Raw genomic sequence first — 16,648 nt, 5'->3', positions numbered from 1 at the left:
GCATAGTTAAAATGTTGTGTTTGTCTTCATTCAATCTACTCAGCATATCTCCCAATATGACATTAAGTGCTAAGAAACCTACAGGAATAATATAGAGGTTGGAATGTCATCCTGTCTCTCTCATATAAATCAATAATGGTATCAACCATCTTGAATGTGTTTGTTCCATCATAGTGTGGTTAAATTACTAAATATGTGTGCTATCATGATGCATTTATCATATAAAAATCTTTTTTTTAATTTCCTTTTCCCTTAAATATATTCCTGATACTGTGCAGTCTGTGCACACTCAGATACTAAAGACAGTTAAGCTCAAAACAGAGCATGATCGATTGATTTTCTGCGGTTTAAGAAACACGTGGTAATACAAAAGTATTACCAGGTGTTTCTTAAATGACAAAAGGCTTGTCTGTCTGCCATCTAGTGATGGTAGCAGGAAATACCATTTTCTGCCTTGCATAAAAATATTTCTTAGTAACATACACAGAACTGTGATTTTTTTTTTCCTTCATAGTTAAGAGACATCCTGTATCCCCCAAAATATCCTCCTTGGTTAGCTCTCTTTTACAAGAGCTTAAGAAAATAAACCAACTGTAGTACCATCCTACATGAAGAAATACCATAATGTCTCATAGCTGTTATCAATTAAGACAAAAGAGGCAAAACTGGTAGGGAGAGATTTTTTCTTTATTTTGGCCTCCAACATAGCTGAAAAATAGGGAATGAACCCTATCTTCCTGAAAATACCAAAAAGGGGACTGGCTGGAATGCATACATGTATATTTGCCTGGAGATAAAGAGGATAATGTACTTGCCACAATTTTTTCTAACCCCCTTTCCCCCACCCCCTTTTTTTTTCCCCAGTGAGAAATAAGTTAGAAAGGAGAAGGCAGGAATTAGGAATTGGATAGTAGCATAAGGAAAGTGTGCCCTCATCCTTTCCTGCTTCTGTGAAAAACCTTTCAATTATCTGTACCAAGAAAATGATTCCCCCAATTGGCACTTAGCCTTAAATATAGCAAATAATGTATGGATGCATTTTCATAAGGATACTGTAGTGGGAAAGTAGGGTGAAATACCCCATGGAATAGAGGGCCCTTATGCTCCACCCACCCACCCTAAAAACCCCAAGCCCATTGTCAGTAGCTACTGCATTGGCGGTATTATTATCTCAAACAGACTTGAGATCCGGCAGATTCTTGGGAATAGCACTGACAGTTTACATTGTGGACCAGTGAAGCCAAAAACCACAGCCTGTCAAAAAGCTATTTATATTTAAAGAGACACAGAGCTTCTTTTGATTGCAATGTAAACATATTTGCCATCTTTTCTTCCTTCCTTCCTTCCTCCCTCCCTCCCTCCCTTCCTTCCTTCCTTCCTTCCTTCCTAACATTTCACAGAAAGCTATCTCGTCTTTTCTCTTGCTATAAAAAACAAAATTATAGTGCTAAAGCATCTTGCTGAAGAGGGGTGTGTGTGTGTGTGTGTGTGTGTGTGTGTGTGTGTGTGTGTGTGTGTGTGTGTGTAGGGAATAGGGAGGTTTGCTCTAACCTGCTGTGTGTGCAGTTTTTCCAGCTGTTTCACATGATGAATAGCAATTGAATCTATAGCAGATTTCTCCTGTTCCAGGTCTTTGTTTATTCATTTATATGTCATGTGGGGAAACCTACAGCTTCAGATTGCTTCTTGTTTGCTATAGCCTTGAAAGCATCTCTCTTCCAGGGTTTTCCAGATGAATTAGGTAGATAAGGGCTTTTGCAAAAAATTGCACTATTCCTAAAATGAACATTGTCAGTAAAATGCTTACAGACGTGCATTTTTCATGCTTTGAGCCTCTGCAGGTGTCAGAACCTAGTAGACTTTGTTCATCTGTAAAGTTTAATAGGGTTACCGTTACTGCTATATTTGGATAAGAATTACAGGGCTGCCAGCTAGACTAGAAAGAAAAATAAATCATGCAAGAAGATAGTGGCAAGTAGTTTTTAATAACATTTCTAACAATAAAAAATGTGTACGGCTCTAATCACCAGGAGCCATTGTCTACTTGAGGAATACTTTAGCTTTTAACCCTTTATTTTGTTTCCTTACCACTAATCAAGACTGGTGCAAGATGCAATTTGCAAATGACCTTCAACCATTACTTTTAGAATAAGTGTTTGGAAGCAAACAGGTCTGGCAACTTGACTCCTGTGCTAAAATAGCAAGCCCCATTAAAAATATTCTGTGTGTGAAAGGAAAACACAAAGAACTAGATGTGCATATGTATGAGACTATGACTGAGAGATCTGAAAACACATCTCAGCAATGCTTGTGGGGTGCAGGTAATATTGTAATGTTTTCAACTCTGAAGATTTTGGATTTTTGGCACAGTTGCCAAAAGGCAATTGCAACAGAAGAACAGTGGCCTCTACATTCTGTATTGGCAAGTTCCAGCCTCAACTTCTGTTTTGGATCCCACTGTTTAAGAAGTTGTCAGGCAAATTACAGCAGGAGCAAAAAAAAAAAAAAAAAGGAGGTGGGTGTAACATGGACGAAGGCAGTCCTGTGAGAAAAGATGGAAGAAACATACTTGTTTATCATTGATGGAAAGATTCTGTGAGGGGATGAAATCTACAATTGCCTGTGAGAATCACAGCCAGAAGTAGTTCACAACCACTAAAGGATAAAAGGGAAAAAAATCTTGGCTCTTGGAAAGTGGTGGGTTCTCTGTTCTAGACATTTTCAAATAAAGCCTGGACAGTCATGGTAATATTTAGGATATTTAACATGACAACTGAACACTTACCTGAAGTGATACTTTATAATAAAAAATATATGAACCTTCTTCACTTTGGAACTAAATACCTTTACTTACATCCACTATTTGACACCATGGAACGTTCTTTTTGTAGGACAATGTTCCCAGCAGTACAGCAAAATATTGCAATTTGATTAATTGTAAAGTGATGTATATTTTAAAAGACTGCCTTCAGATTACAACTGCATTCTGGCAAATTTACAACTGTGTTCTTATTCAAACTGAATCTCCTTGTGTATATAATGTTAGTGTCTTGATATAATAGGCAGGACTAATTTGGAATTGTGCCAAAGAAATGTCACATTTATATTTTTCTGCTTTCTGTTTGCTCCCAACCACTTCTTTCTTTTTTGCATCCTCAGAATCCTAAAATCCCTGATTTCCCAAATAACATTTCTCCAATCTGTTTAACACATGTATGATCTAAGCAACAAGAAGTAGTGGAGGGCTGTATATATTTGATAAAATGGCAAAAAGGTTGCATTGTTTTAATAATAGTTGTGAAATTGATCACATAATAGGAACCTTCTGAATCAAACAGGGCCCATCTAATTCCTGTAGCCCATTACCAACATGAAAGGCATATTTCGCCTCTTGGTGAAATATACAAGCAAACTGCCCATTCTTTCTCTCTTTAACTAGAGATTACTAAATAGTCAGTAATTAGGGCTAATGATCCTAGGTAAGCCTGTCTTCCCTGTGAATTTCTCTTCTTTAAAAAAAAATTCCATGCCTGTTCATAATCTTTTTCCACTCCTTCCATTGGAGTTCAGCTCTCCATGATATGCTATAATAGATCATATGTACACACAAAATAGAGATGACACATTTTACAAACGATGCGGGCTCAAATTCTTGGCAGATTCATTTGACTTCTCAATATCACAACTTATCCTGAGCCATTGTGGAAGTTCTGCTTTAAATGTACAGCATCTTTGCTTCTGATTGACATCTGACACAAGACATCTGAATTAACACTCTTGCGTCTAGCTTAAAGACAGCTTGTTGGAATTTTTAGACACTATAGGTTGGCCTAAAGTTGCATATTGAGAACAAAAAATGCTAACACAATTGGAATGCTATACCCCATTCAAGCCTTTTTCAGTTCCCAGGTCTGTTACTGTAACAGAACCAGGAATTATGGCAGTTTCTCCTCCTTTCTGTTGTGGGTCTGGGCACAATGCATCTACACAATGAGGGACATTCCTAAAGCCAGGAGATAAATAGGGACTTTTGTCATTTATAGGGAGGCAAAAACACTGTTATTGTTATCTATTCTCCATTTTCCATGGTACAGTGACTGAAGTTATTGTCCCAGAAAGCTCAGGTCCTTTTTTTATTTTTATTTTTTTATTTATTTTTTGTCACACAGTATATATAAGCATAAGCATGAAACAACTATACAACACATAAGAATATATATGAGTATGAGTATGTAATAACTATATTAATTGGATATAATGAAGGAAAACAATAGGACAGGAACGGTAGGCACGTTTGTGCTCTTATGCACGCCCCTTTTACCTGGTATTCAGGTCCAATGAACAACACAAAATAGGTGGCAAGGACCAAGACTTTGGCAAATGCCAATAAAAGGTTATCCAGAAGCAAGTTCCAGAATGGGCACAACCCTACTCAGAGTTAACACCCTTTTATACAGTTTTGAAAAGAGTACTTTGCCATGGACCAATCATGGGAGCATACATCACTACAAACCAATCACTAAAAGCAAATTTATGCATAACATTTCGGTAGACAGAGTAACAAATAAACTATTGCTATATGCTAAATAATGAATACATGTGTTAAAGTATCTTAAAATGGCTTGTTCCAACAATGACTAAAACATGGGAGAAAGATTGGAACTGACCTGTGCCATGGAAATTTATTGAGTGACTTAAGATCAGTCCTGCTCTCTCCCCATTGCCTATCACATGGGGTTTTTGTTGTGGGGATGAAATCTCGACCTAAGTTTTGTTGTCCATCTTCAAGAGTGAAGACAAATGCCAGAGAACTTGGCAGGTAGTTTGAGAGAGAGTGTGTGGATCTGCAGGTGTCTGTATGTTCTCTGAGGAGCCACAGCTACATCAGAACTGCAGGATTTGCAAATTTAATGTCCTTTAAAGGTCTCCACCACAGTTGCGAGCAAAATGGCTAATCCGGTTGTCTCCTGGTGCTCGAATCTGCTCTCACTTTCTAATCACTTTCATTCAATCCTGAATGAAAGAACATTTTAATCATAAGCATAAGAATTTTTTTTAGGTATCTGTATCAAAGATACCTAAAATCTGTATCAAATCTGTACCAAATCTGTATCAAAATCTGTATCAAAGAGGTGCTAAGCAGAAGCACGTTGTCTAAATCACTGGCCCCCAACCTTTTTGGCACCAGAGTCCAGTTTCGTGGAAGACAAATTTTCCATGGACCGGGCTGGTAATGGCTTCAATTTCACTCACTCACCCACCGCTCACCTTCAGTGTGTGACCTGGTCCTTAACAGATCACGGATCAGTACTGGCCCATGGCCTAGGGCTTGGGGACTCCTAGTCTAAATCATTTTCAAAGCATGTAGAGCCAAACTAGAGAATAATACTTGCGAATAGATACTTCTGAAGAGATCATCGCATTCTTACTTTCTTTCCCTCAGTAATTACTACTCTGTTTTACCCTTTCTTTCTCACTCCTCATCTTGATTTATGAAGCTGACTTATTATTCTATACCTTGAGGGAATCCAATGTTCAGTAAGAAGTATAAACAACTCAAATTGAAAAGATCAAAAATAATTTATTATTTCTCTTCAGTAAATAATTATCATGTCAGACTGATGAGACATTTTGCCTGGCCTACAGGAACTCTGAAGGCACCCTAGTTCTTCAGGATCAATCTAATAGGCTGAATTGGAACAGCTGCTATTGCCATCGCCAGGATCATATGATAGCTTTTCTTTTGATCCGAAGTATTTGTTTAAATATGCATGCTATTTGCATGATTTCATTTAGTCTTGTGGGGCCTTTTTCTTGGGGAGGGGACCTGTCTTGTAAGATTCAGTGAGAAGCAACATTTTTTTAAAAAATCGATGTGAAATTATTAGCCATTATGATATTAGGGACCCTTTAGGGGCTATACTTCACTTGTGGATTTTGCATAGCATTTCACCCTAACTGCAAAAATAACAAAGAAACAAAAATTTGAAACCCTACAACAAACAGTGAATTTTAATTTCTTCAGACTCCAGCAAGACTACCTAAGATATATAGATATTTCATCTGCAAAGCAGAAATATTCTCCCCACCCCCATCCCCCCAAGACATACAGATTTGGCTTATTTAAATCTGTGAATCATACTAGATTAATTTTGTATGGGTGCGTTATGAAAAAATAGTTTGACTTCTGCCTCTTTCTATTTTTTTCTCAGTGTCAGTAACTATGCCTGTTGATAGAGCAGACGTTTGCCAGCAACATTATTATTCATTCAAGATGTTTGAGTATCAAGAAATACTTGTCTCCCACATTAGGAATTATTTTTATAAAACTGCATTTTGTTCATATATTTTACTCCAGAGAAGCTACCAACAGCCTTATTACAGCCATATTACAGCCTTATCAGAAAGTGCTTATTCCACTAAGTGCTAGTGTTTTAGAAAAAAAATGTTAAAACATCAAAATATTAATATTAAAAGCATTTAAAATATTAATATCTCAAATTAATCCTTTACGTCTGCCCTTGGGAAAAAGTGCAGACCAGAATTATCAACTGCTCCTCCTAGTAAGTAAAAATGACTGTGAATTCTTCCATCGTACCTCTGAATTTAACCAGAACTTCCATTGCTTTTTAGATTTCAACCTTGCAATCAAACACCCTCATTCGGAAAGTGAAGCGGACCCTGCCTAGCCCCCCACCAGAAGAAGCTCAGCTTCCTCTGACCAGCCAAGCCCACTCACAGATGTACATGCCTGGCTTCATGCCAAAGGGTATTGGCGGGCAGCCCATCCAAGTGACCAAAGCCAGCCTCCTTAGAGAACTCGACCGGGACTTGAAACTGGTAGAGCACGAATCCACAAAACTGAGAAAGAAACAAGCCGAGCTGGATGAAGAAGAGAAAGAGATTGATGCCAAGCTGAAGTACCTGGAATTGGGGATCAACCAGAGAAAAGAATCTTTGCTGAAGGATAGGAATGTTGGCGATTATCGATATTTGAGATGCTTGGGAGAGAATCGAGATTATATGTCCGACAGCGAACTAAATAACCTTCGCCTCTCTGGTTATGAGAGTGGAAGTCTCCTGACAAGGCCCAGCGCCACCCCTTCTAACCAATATGCAGAATTTTCCAGCACCCAGTATACTTCAACAACTTCCTACACCCCATATCAGTACTCCTCAGTTCAGACTGCTGCACCAGGCCCAGCTACATTCCAGCAAACAAGATTTCAACCTTCATACTATCCTCCAGCAAGCAGTGGTCCTACTCAAAATGATTTCCAGCCAAGCCAGATGCCTGCTTACCCATCCCAAACTACATATCAGGCACATAACTTCACTCCAAGTACTGGGTATCAGTCTGAATTGGGTCTACAGAGCCACCAAGGCTTCTGCCCACCTTACCAAGCTCAGACCGCTTATCCCAGTCAGACACCCTTGCAGCCTGCCCAGGGTGGTCTTCTTCAGACTCATGCAGACACCCACACAACCTCCCAGAAACCGAGACAGACCTCACTGGCTGACTTAGAGCAAAAGATCCTGACCAATTATGAAGTCATTAGCAATCCCACTGTGGTGATCTCTGCTGCAACTCCAGAAGTGATCTACAGCACCGCAACAGTGACCAGCAGTTACGATCAACACAAAGCCCCAGAAGGGAGGCCAGGAGATAGGAGTAGTGCCGCACAAAGTCCCTCTACAAGCTATTCCTCTGACTCTCTATACACTAATCTAGAGCAAAACATTCCTCGGAACTATGTGATGATTGATGATATCAGTGAATTAACCAAAGAGAGCAGCACGGGAGAAGGTCAGAAAGGGGATTTGCCATCACACAGCAGCAATGGACTGCCTATCAAAGAGAAGAGGGAGGTTGCAGATGTAGATGTCTCTAGCAGGCCTTGTTGCTATTCAAAAGGAGAAGAAGAGTCTGAAGAGGATATTTATGATCATCATGGTCCTGACCATCGGGGGAAAAGCTACCCTAAAAGCACAGAGAGCAATGGGAGAGTATCAGGTAGTTCGTATTACTATGGAGACAGTGATTATAGGCCATCTTCTCGTCCAGACAAGCATGGAGCAAGTATGGGAGTACAAAAACACTCTTCAAAAAATCTGGCCCCTGCTGTCATCTCTTCCAAGCGCAGCAAGCATAGGAAACAAGGTATGGAGCAGAAGATCTCCAAATTCTCCCCTATAGAAGAAGCCAAAGATGTAGAATCAGATCTGGCCTCCTATACAGCGACTACATCAGTCAGTAGCAGCAGTGTAGCATCCAGAGCAAGGAAAATGCAAGATGATATCACTTATGGCCTAAAGAAAAATGTATATGAACAGCAGAAATACTATAGTGTATCCAACAGAGATGGGATGGAAGAAGATGATAGAGCATATAGTGGTGGGCGATCAAGATCCTCTGGATATGTGTCAGAAAAACTGTCAAGTCGTGAAATTAGAAGCAGATCTTATGAAAGAGAGAGCATGGAGAGGCCTCAGAAAGGAAGCTCCAAGCCTTCCTCTCTTAGTATGAGTCAGAGTCGTGGGCGACCTCCAATTCGCACACAAACTTCAGAAGAAGAAAGTCCTATCAGTCCATTAGGGAAATCCATGGGCGTATCGCGATCCTCAGGTGGACCTCTTCCTCAGTCTGCTGGAGACAGTTGCTCCCAGTTTTGCTCTAGTCACTCATTGCCTGATGTACAAGAACATATTAAAGATGTGCCAAGAACCCACTCTTACAAACACGAAGAAGGCTACATCATGGACGATTCACACTGTGTTGTTTCAGACAGTGAAGGTAATAACTACCTGTAGTGACTTATCTCCAAGCATGCCCAAGCGGGTCATATTTGCAAAGAAAATGCCACAAATTCCATTTGCTTGCCATGTGCCTTTATCATGATTTCACTTTCTGTTTTATGTTAGCATGTTGCACATTGCATGTCCTAATGTTGTTCACTGCTTGTTCAGTGTGTTTCTGTGCTGAGGTTTCTGTTTTTATATTTCCTGAGTGGCTGCTGTGACATACCCTGTATTCCTGTGATAAGCTTCTTCTCTATTTCATTGCATGGCTTCCATCAGAATACATTCTTAGCTTTGGATCAGGAGATTCACTGTGATCTTTTTTGGTTTCTGAAGCCTACCACTTGGGCCAAGAGGAGACGGACTGGTTTGACAAACCAAGAGAACCTCGTTCAGAGAGGATGAGGCATTACGGTGGCCATTCCTCATCCTCTCAGAAGAGAGGTCCAGTTAAACACACCTATCATGATTATGATGAGCCCCCAGATGAAGACTTGTGGCATCATGATGACTATTCCCATCCACGTCACTCTTCCTCCAAAGATCACAGGCACCATGGAGATTATGGGCGACATTCATCTTCTTCCCGCCACTCCACTGATGACCTACCCAAGAGATCATCCAGGCAACACCCAAGAGACCCAGGCCGCCATGAGTCACATGGACGTGGACATGGGCAGCCCACTTCCCAGAAGAAGGCTCAGCAACCAGATACAAGAACGCAGCAAGGTTATCCTCCCAGCTCCTCAGAGTATCCTCAACAGTCCCGACAGCCCTCTGGCTATCACCATACCTCAGAGTCCCAAAAATCCCAGAGGCAGATGCAACATGGGCTGCCATCTCAGCAGCCAAAATCTGAGCCTCTGTCTCACCAACAGCAGCAGCAGCAACAGCAGCAGCAGCAGCAGCAGCAGCAGCAGCAGCAGCAGCAGCAAAAGCAGCAGCAGCAGCAACCCAGGCAACAGCAAGTTGGGCAGCAGCAACCATCATCTAGGCAGCAGCAACCATCAGGCAGACAACCTCAGCAACAGCATCAAGCAGGTCCTTCTCATCAACAGCCGCAGCAGGTTCGGATGCAGCAGCAACAACCACAACAACAGCAACAGCCACCACCGGGAACCCAAGCCCAACCATCCTTACGGCCAGCCCAGCAGCAGCCTGGTCAGCCTCAGCCATCAGGCAAATCTCAGCCAACTGCCCAAGCACAACCTAGCGCTCACCCAGCAGGACCAGTGAGTACCACTTCAATTTTCTTTAAGGAGCAATGGTTGATCATTCCATAATTGCTAACTGCCTGTTATCCCGCCCTTCGTTAAGGTGTGAATGATCTGTTCTAGGGTAGCAAATGTGTGCATTCATCTCACTATCCCACACTCAAAAACCAAATGGAATAATTATGTATTCATGGAACACATGAATCATTCTACAGTCTAGATGAATATATTATATGCAGGTAAGTTCTCTTGGTGGATGGATTGCAAGACTTAATCATGGTATCAGAGGTTATAGAGGAAACATTCTGTTCAGCAAAATGTTGGAGAGAAGTAAAAAAAAATTAAATTGGGGGGGGGGAATTAAACACTTGTGGGAGTAGGCCAGCTCCCTAGATTCCTGAAGGAGGAATCTTGTAGTCAAAGGTCAGGAGATGTAAGGGACTGAGAGAATAAACTTGGGAGATAGGAAGAAGAGCTGCAGCCAGGGCAATAGTCAGACAAGAGATATTTCTATCCACAGAAGGAATGGGGCTGGACAAAGCATCTCATAAGGGAACCTCCCTTATTCTCTGGGAAGTAAGGACAAGAGAGGGGAGAGTTTTTGTTACCTTAACCTTACAATAAAGGTGTTATTACTAATGATTGTTTTGGTTTCCTGCCTGGATCACCACAGAGGGCTGACAGGAGAGTAGAGCCCACAGTCATAGGGCTGCTTTCAGCAATTCTAAGTTTGGGGTTTGAGTCCCCAAAGGACGCCAAAGATTTAATTTTTAATTTGACAGGTTAGAACAGTGATAGTCAACCTGGTCCCTACCGCCCACTAGTGGGTGTTCCAGCTTTCATGGTAGGCGGTAGGGGTTTTGTCCGATACTGAAGCACTTTCCTTTTTTTTAATTTAATTGACTTTTTAAAAAATTGTCATACCATTATTTAAAAACATTTTCATTAGGTTTTCATAAAATTCCCCGTGACAATTTAAATTTCTGAAAATATACTATTTGTATTGCCCGTGCCTAAGTTTAGTTCATGTTACGTAAGTGAAACTAAATGGCGCTATAGTGTGACCATAAACAAAAGAGCCTCGTCCCAGAATAGCTCGCACATCTCCCCCCACACCACCCAGCTGTAACAGACAAGCAGAGCTGGTAGCCGGCACCCCCCCAAACCCAATCCACAATGCACGAGAGGCATGCATAGATGACAATACACAGCGCATTACTGTGGAACCGGTCGGCGGTTAGAAAATTTTACTTCTAACAGAGATACAAAAGTGGGTGGTAGATATAAAAAGGTTGACTACCCCTGGGCTAGAATATTTAAATACACAGAGGATGATCGTATTTAATTGTATTCAGCTAAGTAATTTTAATATTTACATCGTATTTATTTCTTGACCCAGCCTTGCTTGATTCTGCCCTCCACTATTTTAAAGTGTGGTTTCTAGTTTGCCACCCGTTGGTCTAAAATGAGCCCCATCTGAAAACAGTTACCCTTTTCTGTCATTGAGTCTAGAATTAAAGAAACTTAGAAACATTGGAGAGAAGGGGATCTATTAAGAATTAGAATTAGTAAAGGGCCAATTAGAAATTACAAAGATGAGTCAGCTTTTTAAAATTATGGCGTCAAAGCTGCTAGGTGTGTTTTCAGCAGATGGGTTTTATATTAAGATAATTTTTCTGTAACATGCATTGCTATTCCCCAAATCTGAGACTGGGGGTGGGGTGGGGGAGGCTTTCTTAAACCAACAAATGAAACTTTTGTTTCCCATTATAGGCTAAATCAGAACAGCCGGATGTATCCAAGCCTACCACAAAAGTGCCACAGGTGGGGAAAGCACCCCAGACACAACCGCAGGGGACAGTTGGAGGTCAGTAAGCAGCTTCTCAACTAGGCAGCTGTTTTTAGCACCTAGTATTGTATGCATTTCACTAGGGAATGCTAGCGGAGTTAATTTTCCGAGGAAAGATTCCACTTGCTTTTTCAAAATGAGTTCCAAAATGATCACATGACACCCTAGGCAAGATCAAGAAGAAGAGAAAAGTTTGGCCACGGTTGGCCTCAAAATACGTGCCAATTAGTATAGAATTAATTCACAGAAGACTAGAATTGTGTAAGTCATGGTAAAGGTGCCACAAATAAAATAGCTAAAAGAAGCCGCCTTCCTGTGAAGAGAGAGGATGGAGCGTCTCACCCTAATTAAAATCTGATAATAAATTGCTTGCTCTTTACTTAGCTCAGCTTAAAATACTACTTTCATTGAGAAATGCATATCGATAACTTCCAGTTACTTTATGTGCCTGAAAAAAATGGCCTTTCCTACGAAGGGTCAGTAATTGGGCAGATAAAACATAAACTTCTCTTGACTTGCCCTCATACTTTGCAACCCATTTCATTGAGAATTCAGATTGGATGTTATATTTTTATCTTCAGAAAAGCTATCAAGGTGCATACATTCATGTTAACCTTTTTATTTTATTTATCAAATTTATCGGCCACCCATCTTACTGCAGAATAAGTCTGAGAGGTTTTTGAACTGCTTAAATCAGGGGTGTCCAACTTTGGCAACTTTAAGACATGGCTGGCTGGGGAATACTGGAAGTTGAAATCCACAGGCCTTAAAATTGGAAAAATTGGAAACCTCTGGTTTAAAGGATAGGTTTACTGAATATTAGCTGTTATGTTTTTCTATTATGTTAAATTTATTTTAGTTGGGCATTAGGTTCTTTTGTATTTTCTTTTTTTTTTCTGGTCACTGAGAGTACTATTTTCTGTGTGGAAATATTGGATATAAATATTCTAAACAAATGAAGGCTTGCCACTACATTTTTTTCTTGCAAGACTGGGTTATATTTCATTAGTGAGTAAAGACACTTGATTTTTTTACGAACTGTTTCCTGGTGGTATTGTAGGACATACATTTCATTGAATTCATACATATTAATTTATTTCATCGCTTTCTCTCATAGGCATTAAATTGGGCCCCAAACCAACAGGCGCATCCTTATCTACAGGAGCAGCAGCTGGACAGCCAGGAGCAGAGGGTGAAAGTGTCTTATCCAAAATCCTGCCAGGAGGGGCAGCAGAACAAGCAGGCAAATTGACAGAAGGTGGGAATTCTGAGTCACAATATTTTCAAGTGTTCACTTTTCAGATAATTGTCAGATGATGGTGATTCGAATGATCTGTCCTGCTGCTCTGTCTGTTAGCAGTCAAAATGCTTGTTATAACCTCAGAAACCATACACCAGGGGTCTTCAAACTACAGCCCAGGGGCCACATACGGCCCACCGAAGCCATTAATCCAGCTCGTGCAGGACCACGAGGCTGCCCCACCCACATCACCCCACCCACCCGCCAGGCCCCACCCTTCAGCCAAGCGCAGGACTTACTTTCACGAGCCCCGCAGGCTGGAACTAGAAGGTAAGGCCAACATTTTGGGCCTGCAGAGTGCTTCTGGAGGCGGGGGAGGGGAAAAACGGGCCACGTGGAGGCCCTGGGAGGCCAAAAACGGGCCTATTTTTGGCCTCCCCCATCTCCAGTAGCACTCTGCAGGCCAAAAATGGGGTGCATGGAGGCCTCCCGGGGCGTCCACTTGCCCCATTTTTTATCTCCCCTGCCTCCAGAAGATAGAGAGAGAGAGACACACACACAGAGAGAAACAGAGACCGAAAGACAGACAAAGAGAGAGGGAAAGAGAGAGAGAGAGAGAGAAGACACAGAGAGAGAGAGAGAGAGAGAAAGAGAGAGAGAAGAGACACAGAGAGAGGGCAGAGGGAGGGAGGGAGAGGGACCGGTTGATTGTAAGTTCCTTGGGGCTGAGAAGAATTGCTGCAAAACTGAGTTTCCTGAAGTGGACCACTAGACTCCTAAACAACTGAAAAAGGGATTTAGTAAAAAGAAAAGTCAACCAAAAGAGCAACATGCAAACAAAAGCAAATAAAACACCCTCAGGAGCAAAACAAATTAAAGTTTATTTTGTGTGCATTGTTTAAAGGACTGCTAAATTGGCCACATCCACCTAGTCACATGACCACCTAGCCACACCTACCCAGCCAGTTCAGCCCCCCCCCAACAGACTGAGACTGTGAATTGGCCCCCTGCCATGAATTGAGGACCCCTGCCATACATTGTTTGGGGCAGGATTTTATGACCAGAACAGGACCATCACTGACCTTTTTTGGGGAAATCCTACTCAGTGGCCAACCACCAAGAATGGTCTCTCACTCTCTGGTACAAATGCTAGTGACTTCTTGGGTAGCAACACCTTGTTGTTTAATTCTCCTCCAAAAGAGTATCATTTGTGTCATCTATTTAGTTATATGTTTCATTTGTACAACCTTTTATGTCCTATTTTCTTAGTCTCGTGATGGTTCCAATCAAACAAAGTAAATACAATTCAAAGAAAGCACCTTAAAAGATATGGGGAAAAAAATCACTCCAGCCCAACATACCTGGTTAACTAAAGAAGCTTTTTTATCCACCATAATACCGGCGCTGCCTGCAAAATAACTACCCTTTCAGAGCTTTCCTGGAGGCCCAGAGGAAGCAAGGCACTTCAGAGCATGGAGATTGCTACTGAGAAGGAGCATCACATGAGTTTGAGGAGAGCTATTTCCATTCAACAGGCTAATTCCACCAGAATTTTTGTTTCATTAATTGTTTTTACTGAGTGTTGTATCTGTTATATTTTTATTGCACTGATATTACTATAAACTGCCCTTCATGTGCTTTATGGATGCCAAAAGGTCATGCATAAATATTTTAGAAAAAAAACAAAACCCTGAAGATTTGGTTAAAAGAATATAGAGCTTCAGACTCAACCTTATACTGTATCGGATGGTTTAAGGCACTGATTTGTCTTTCCTTTACTCCAACAGCCGTATCAGCTTTTGGCAAGAAATTCACATCGTTTTGGTGAGAGTACAATATTCGGTGAGTCATGCAACATCCTCAGGGCCCTTATCCATAACTATCAGGGCCATGTCAATGTGCTGGAATGCCGGAGCCCAGAAATGTCTTATTTATTACTTGAAAGAATCCTGTTTTCATCAGTGACCTTAAATTGACATGAGCCTTGAAGCGGGTCATCCTATTTCTGCTTAATCTGAGTATCCCTTTATTTTCATTTCCGTTTTCCTTTCTTTCTCTCTCTCTTTTTTTTTTTTGAAGTTCCTTTCTCTTCACCAAGAGCTGTTTCTTTTTCTTGTTTGTCTCATCACTGATTCAGCAGGCATTTGGGGAAATAAGTGAAATCTCATCCTTGCACTGGAAAAACCTATGAAGAATCCATTGGAATTCATTTGCCGCTCTGAACTCTGGGTATAATAGTGAGTATTATCTGCTTGCCTCCATTTCCACATCTGCCACGATGTATCAGGAGTAGAAATGTGATCAATTGTTGACTTTCATCAAAAGTGACTGAGAGACAATTCCTAGGAGATAAAAGTCCTGAAGATTGGTGGTGGCGGTTTTTAACCCAATGATATGATTTCTAGCTTAGCTGAGGACCTGTGTTAAATAGGTTGTGCTATTTTGAATTAAGAGAATCTCTCAGTGTTCTTAATGGTTGCATTATTTAAATAATGGGTGCACAACATTAACAGACATTACCACAGAGGTCTAATAGTACGCATCGGGGCTGTGCAGTTTTTATTGTGTGTATTGAATCAGATTGTATGAAATGGAAGGGGCCTTATCTCTGCCACAGCACCTGCCCTCTGGGACAACATCCAAAGTTCAAATTGCCCTGTCCTTCCTGGCTTTAAATGAGCCTTGGCTTTCCCCCCAGGCCTTGGCTTGGTGGATTGTTGGGCTTCTTTAGGGTGGAAGACAGTTTTTATTGTTCCCTCTGGGAAACAATTATGCCTGATTCTGTAATATTTTATTTTATTTTAATTTTATTTATTTATTTATTTGTCAAACACAACAGTATATATAAGTATAAGCATGAAATAACCATACAAATTGGATACAATCAAAGGGAACATTAGGACAGGAACAGTAGGCAGTTGGTGCTCTTATGCACGCCCCTTACAGACCTCTTAGGAATGGGGTGAGGTCAATAGTAGATAGTCTTTGGTTAAAGCTTTGGGGAGTTTGGGAAGAGACTACAGAGTCAGGTAGTGCATTCCAGGCATTAACAACTCTGTTATTGAAGTCATATTTTCTACAATCAAGATTGGAGCGGTTCACATTAAGTTTAAATCTATTGTATGCTCGTGTACTGTTGCGATTGAAGCTGAAGTAGTCTTTGACAGGAAGGACATTGTAGCAGATGATTTTATGAGTTATACTCAGGTCATGCCAAAGGCGGTGCAGTTCTAAATTTTCTAAACCCAGGATTTCAAGTCTGGTGACGTAAGGTATTTTGTTGTAATCAGAGGAGTGGAGAACTCTTCTTGTAAAATATTTCTGGACACGCTCAATTGTATTAATGTCCAAAATGAAGTGTGGGTTCCAGACAGGTGAGTTGTATTCGAGAATTGGTCTAGCAAATGTTTTGTATGTTCTGGTTAGTAGTGTAATCTTTCTGGAGAAGAAGCTATGCAAGATTAAGTTTACAACTCTTAAAGCCTTTTTGGCGATGTAGTTGCAGTGGGCTTTGGCACTTAGATCATTTGATATGAAAACTCCAAG

The 16,648-nt window shown here is 40.9% G+C and overlaps 1 protein-coding gene across 1 annotated transcript in view; it reads left to right on the top strand.

The window, feature by feature from the left end:
- BSN (bassoon presynaptic cytomatrix protein) overlaps positions 1–16,648 on the top strand; it is a 194,674-nt gene that overhangs the window by 175,390 nt on the left and 2,636 nt on the right. Inside the window, exons 5-10 of the mRNA XM_058167840.1 lie at positions 6,634–8,794; positions 9,136–10,031; positions 11,787–11,880; positions 12,980–13,120; positions 14,890–14,944; positions 15,243–15,339. Coding sequence (XP_058023823.1) covers positions 6,634–8,794; positions 9,136–10,031; positions 11,787–11,880; positions 12,980–13,120; positions 14,890–14,930 — 3,333 coding nt within the window. The 3' untranslated portion in view covers positions 14,931–14,944; positions 15,243–15,339. The remainder of the gene's footprint in view (positions 1–6,633; positions 8,795–9,135; positions 10,032–11,786; positions 11,881–12,979; positions 13,121–14,889; positions 14,945–15,242; positions 15,340–16,648) is intronic.

Source organism: Ahaetulla prasina, chromosome 2 (genome assembly GCF_028640845.1).
Source record: "Ahaetulla prasina isolate Xishuangbanna chromosome 2, ASM2864084v1, whole genome shotgun sequence".
NCBI lineage: Eukaryota > Metazoa > Chordata > Lepidosauria > Squamata > Colubridae > Ahaetulla > Ahaetulla prasina.
Note: the sequence above shows the minus strand (reverse complement) of the source record. Positions and strands in the feature narration are given on the sequence as shown.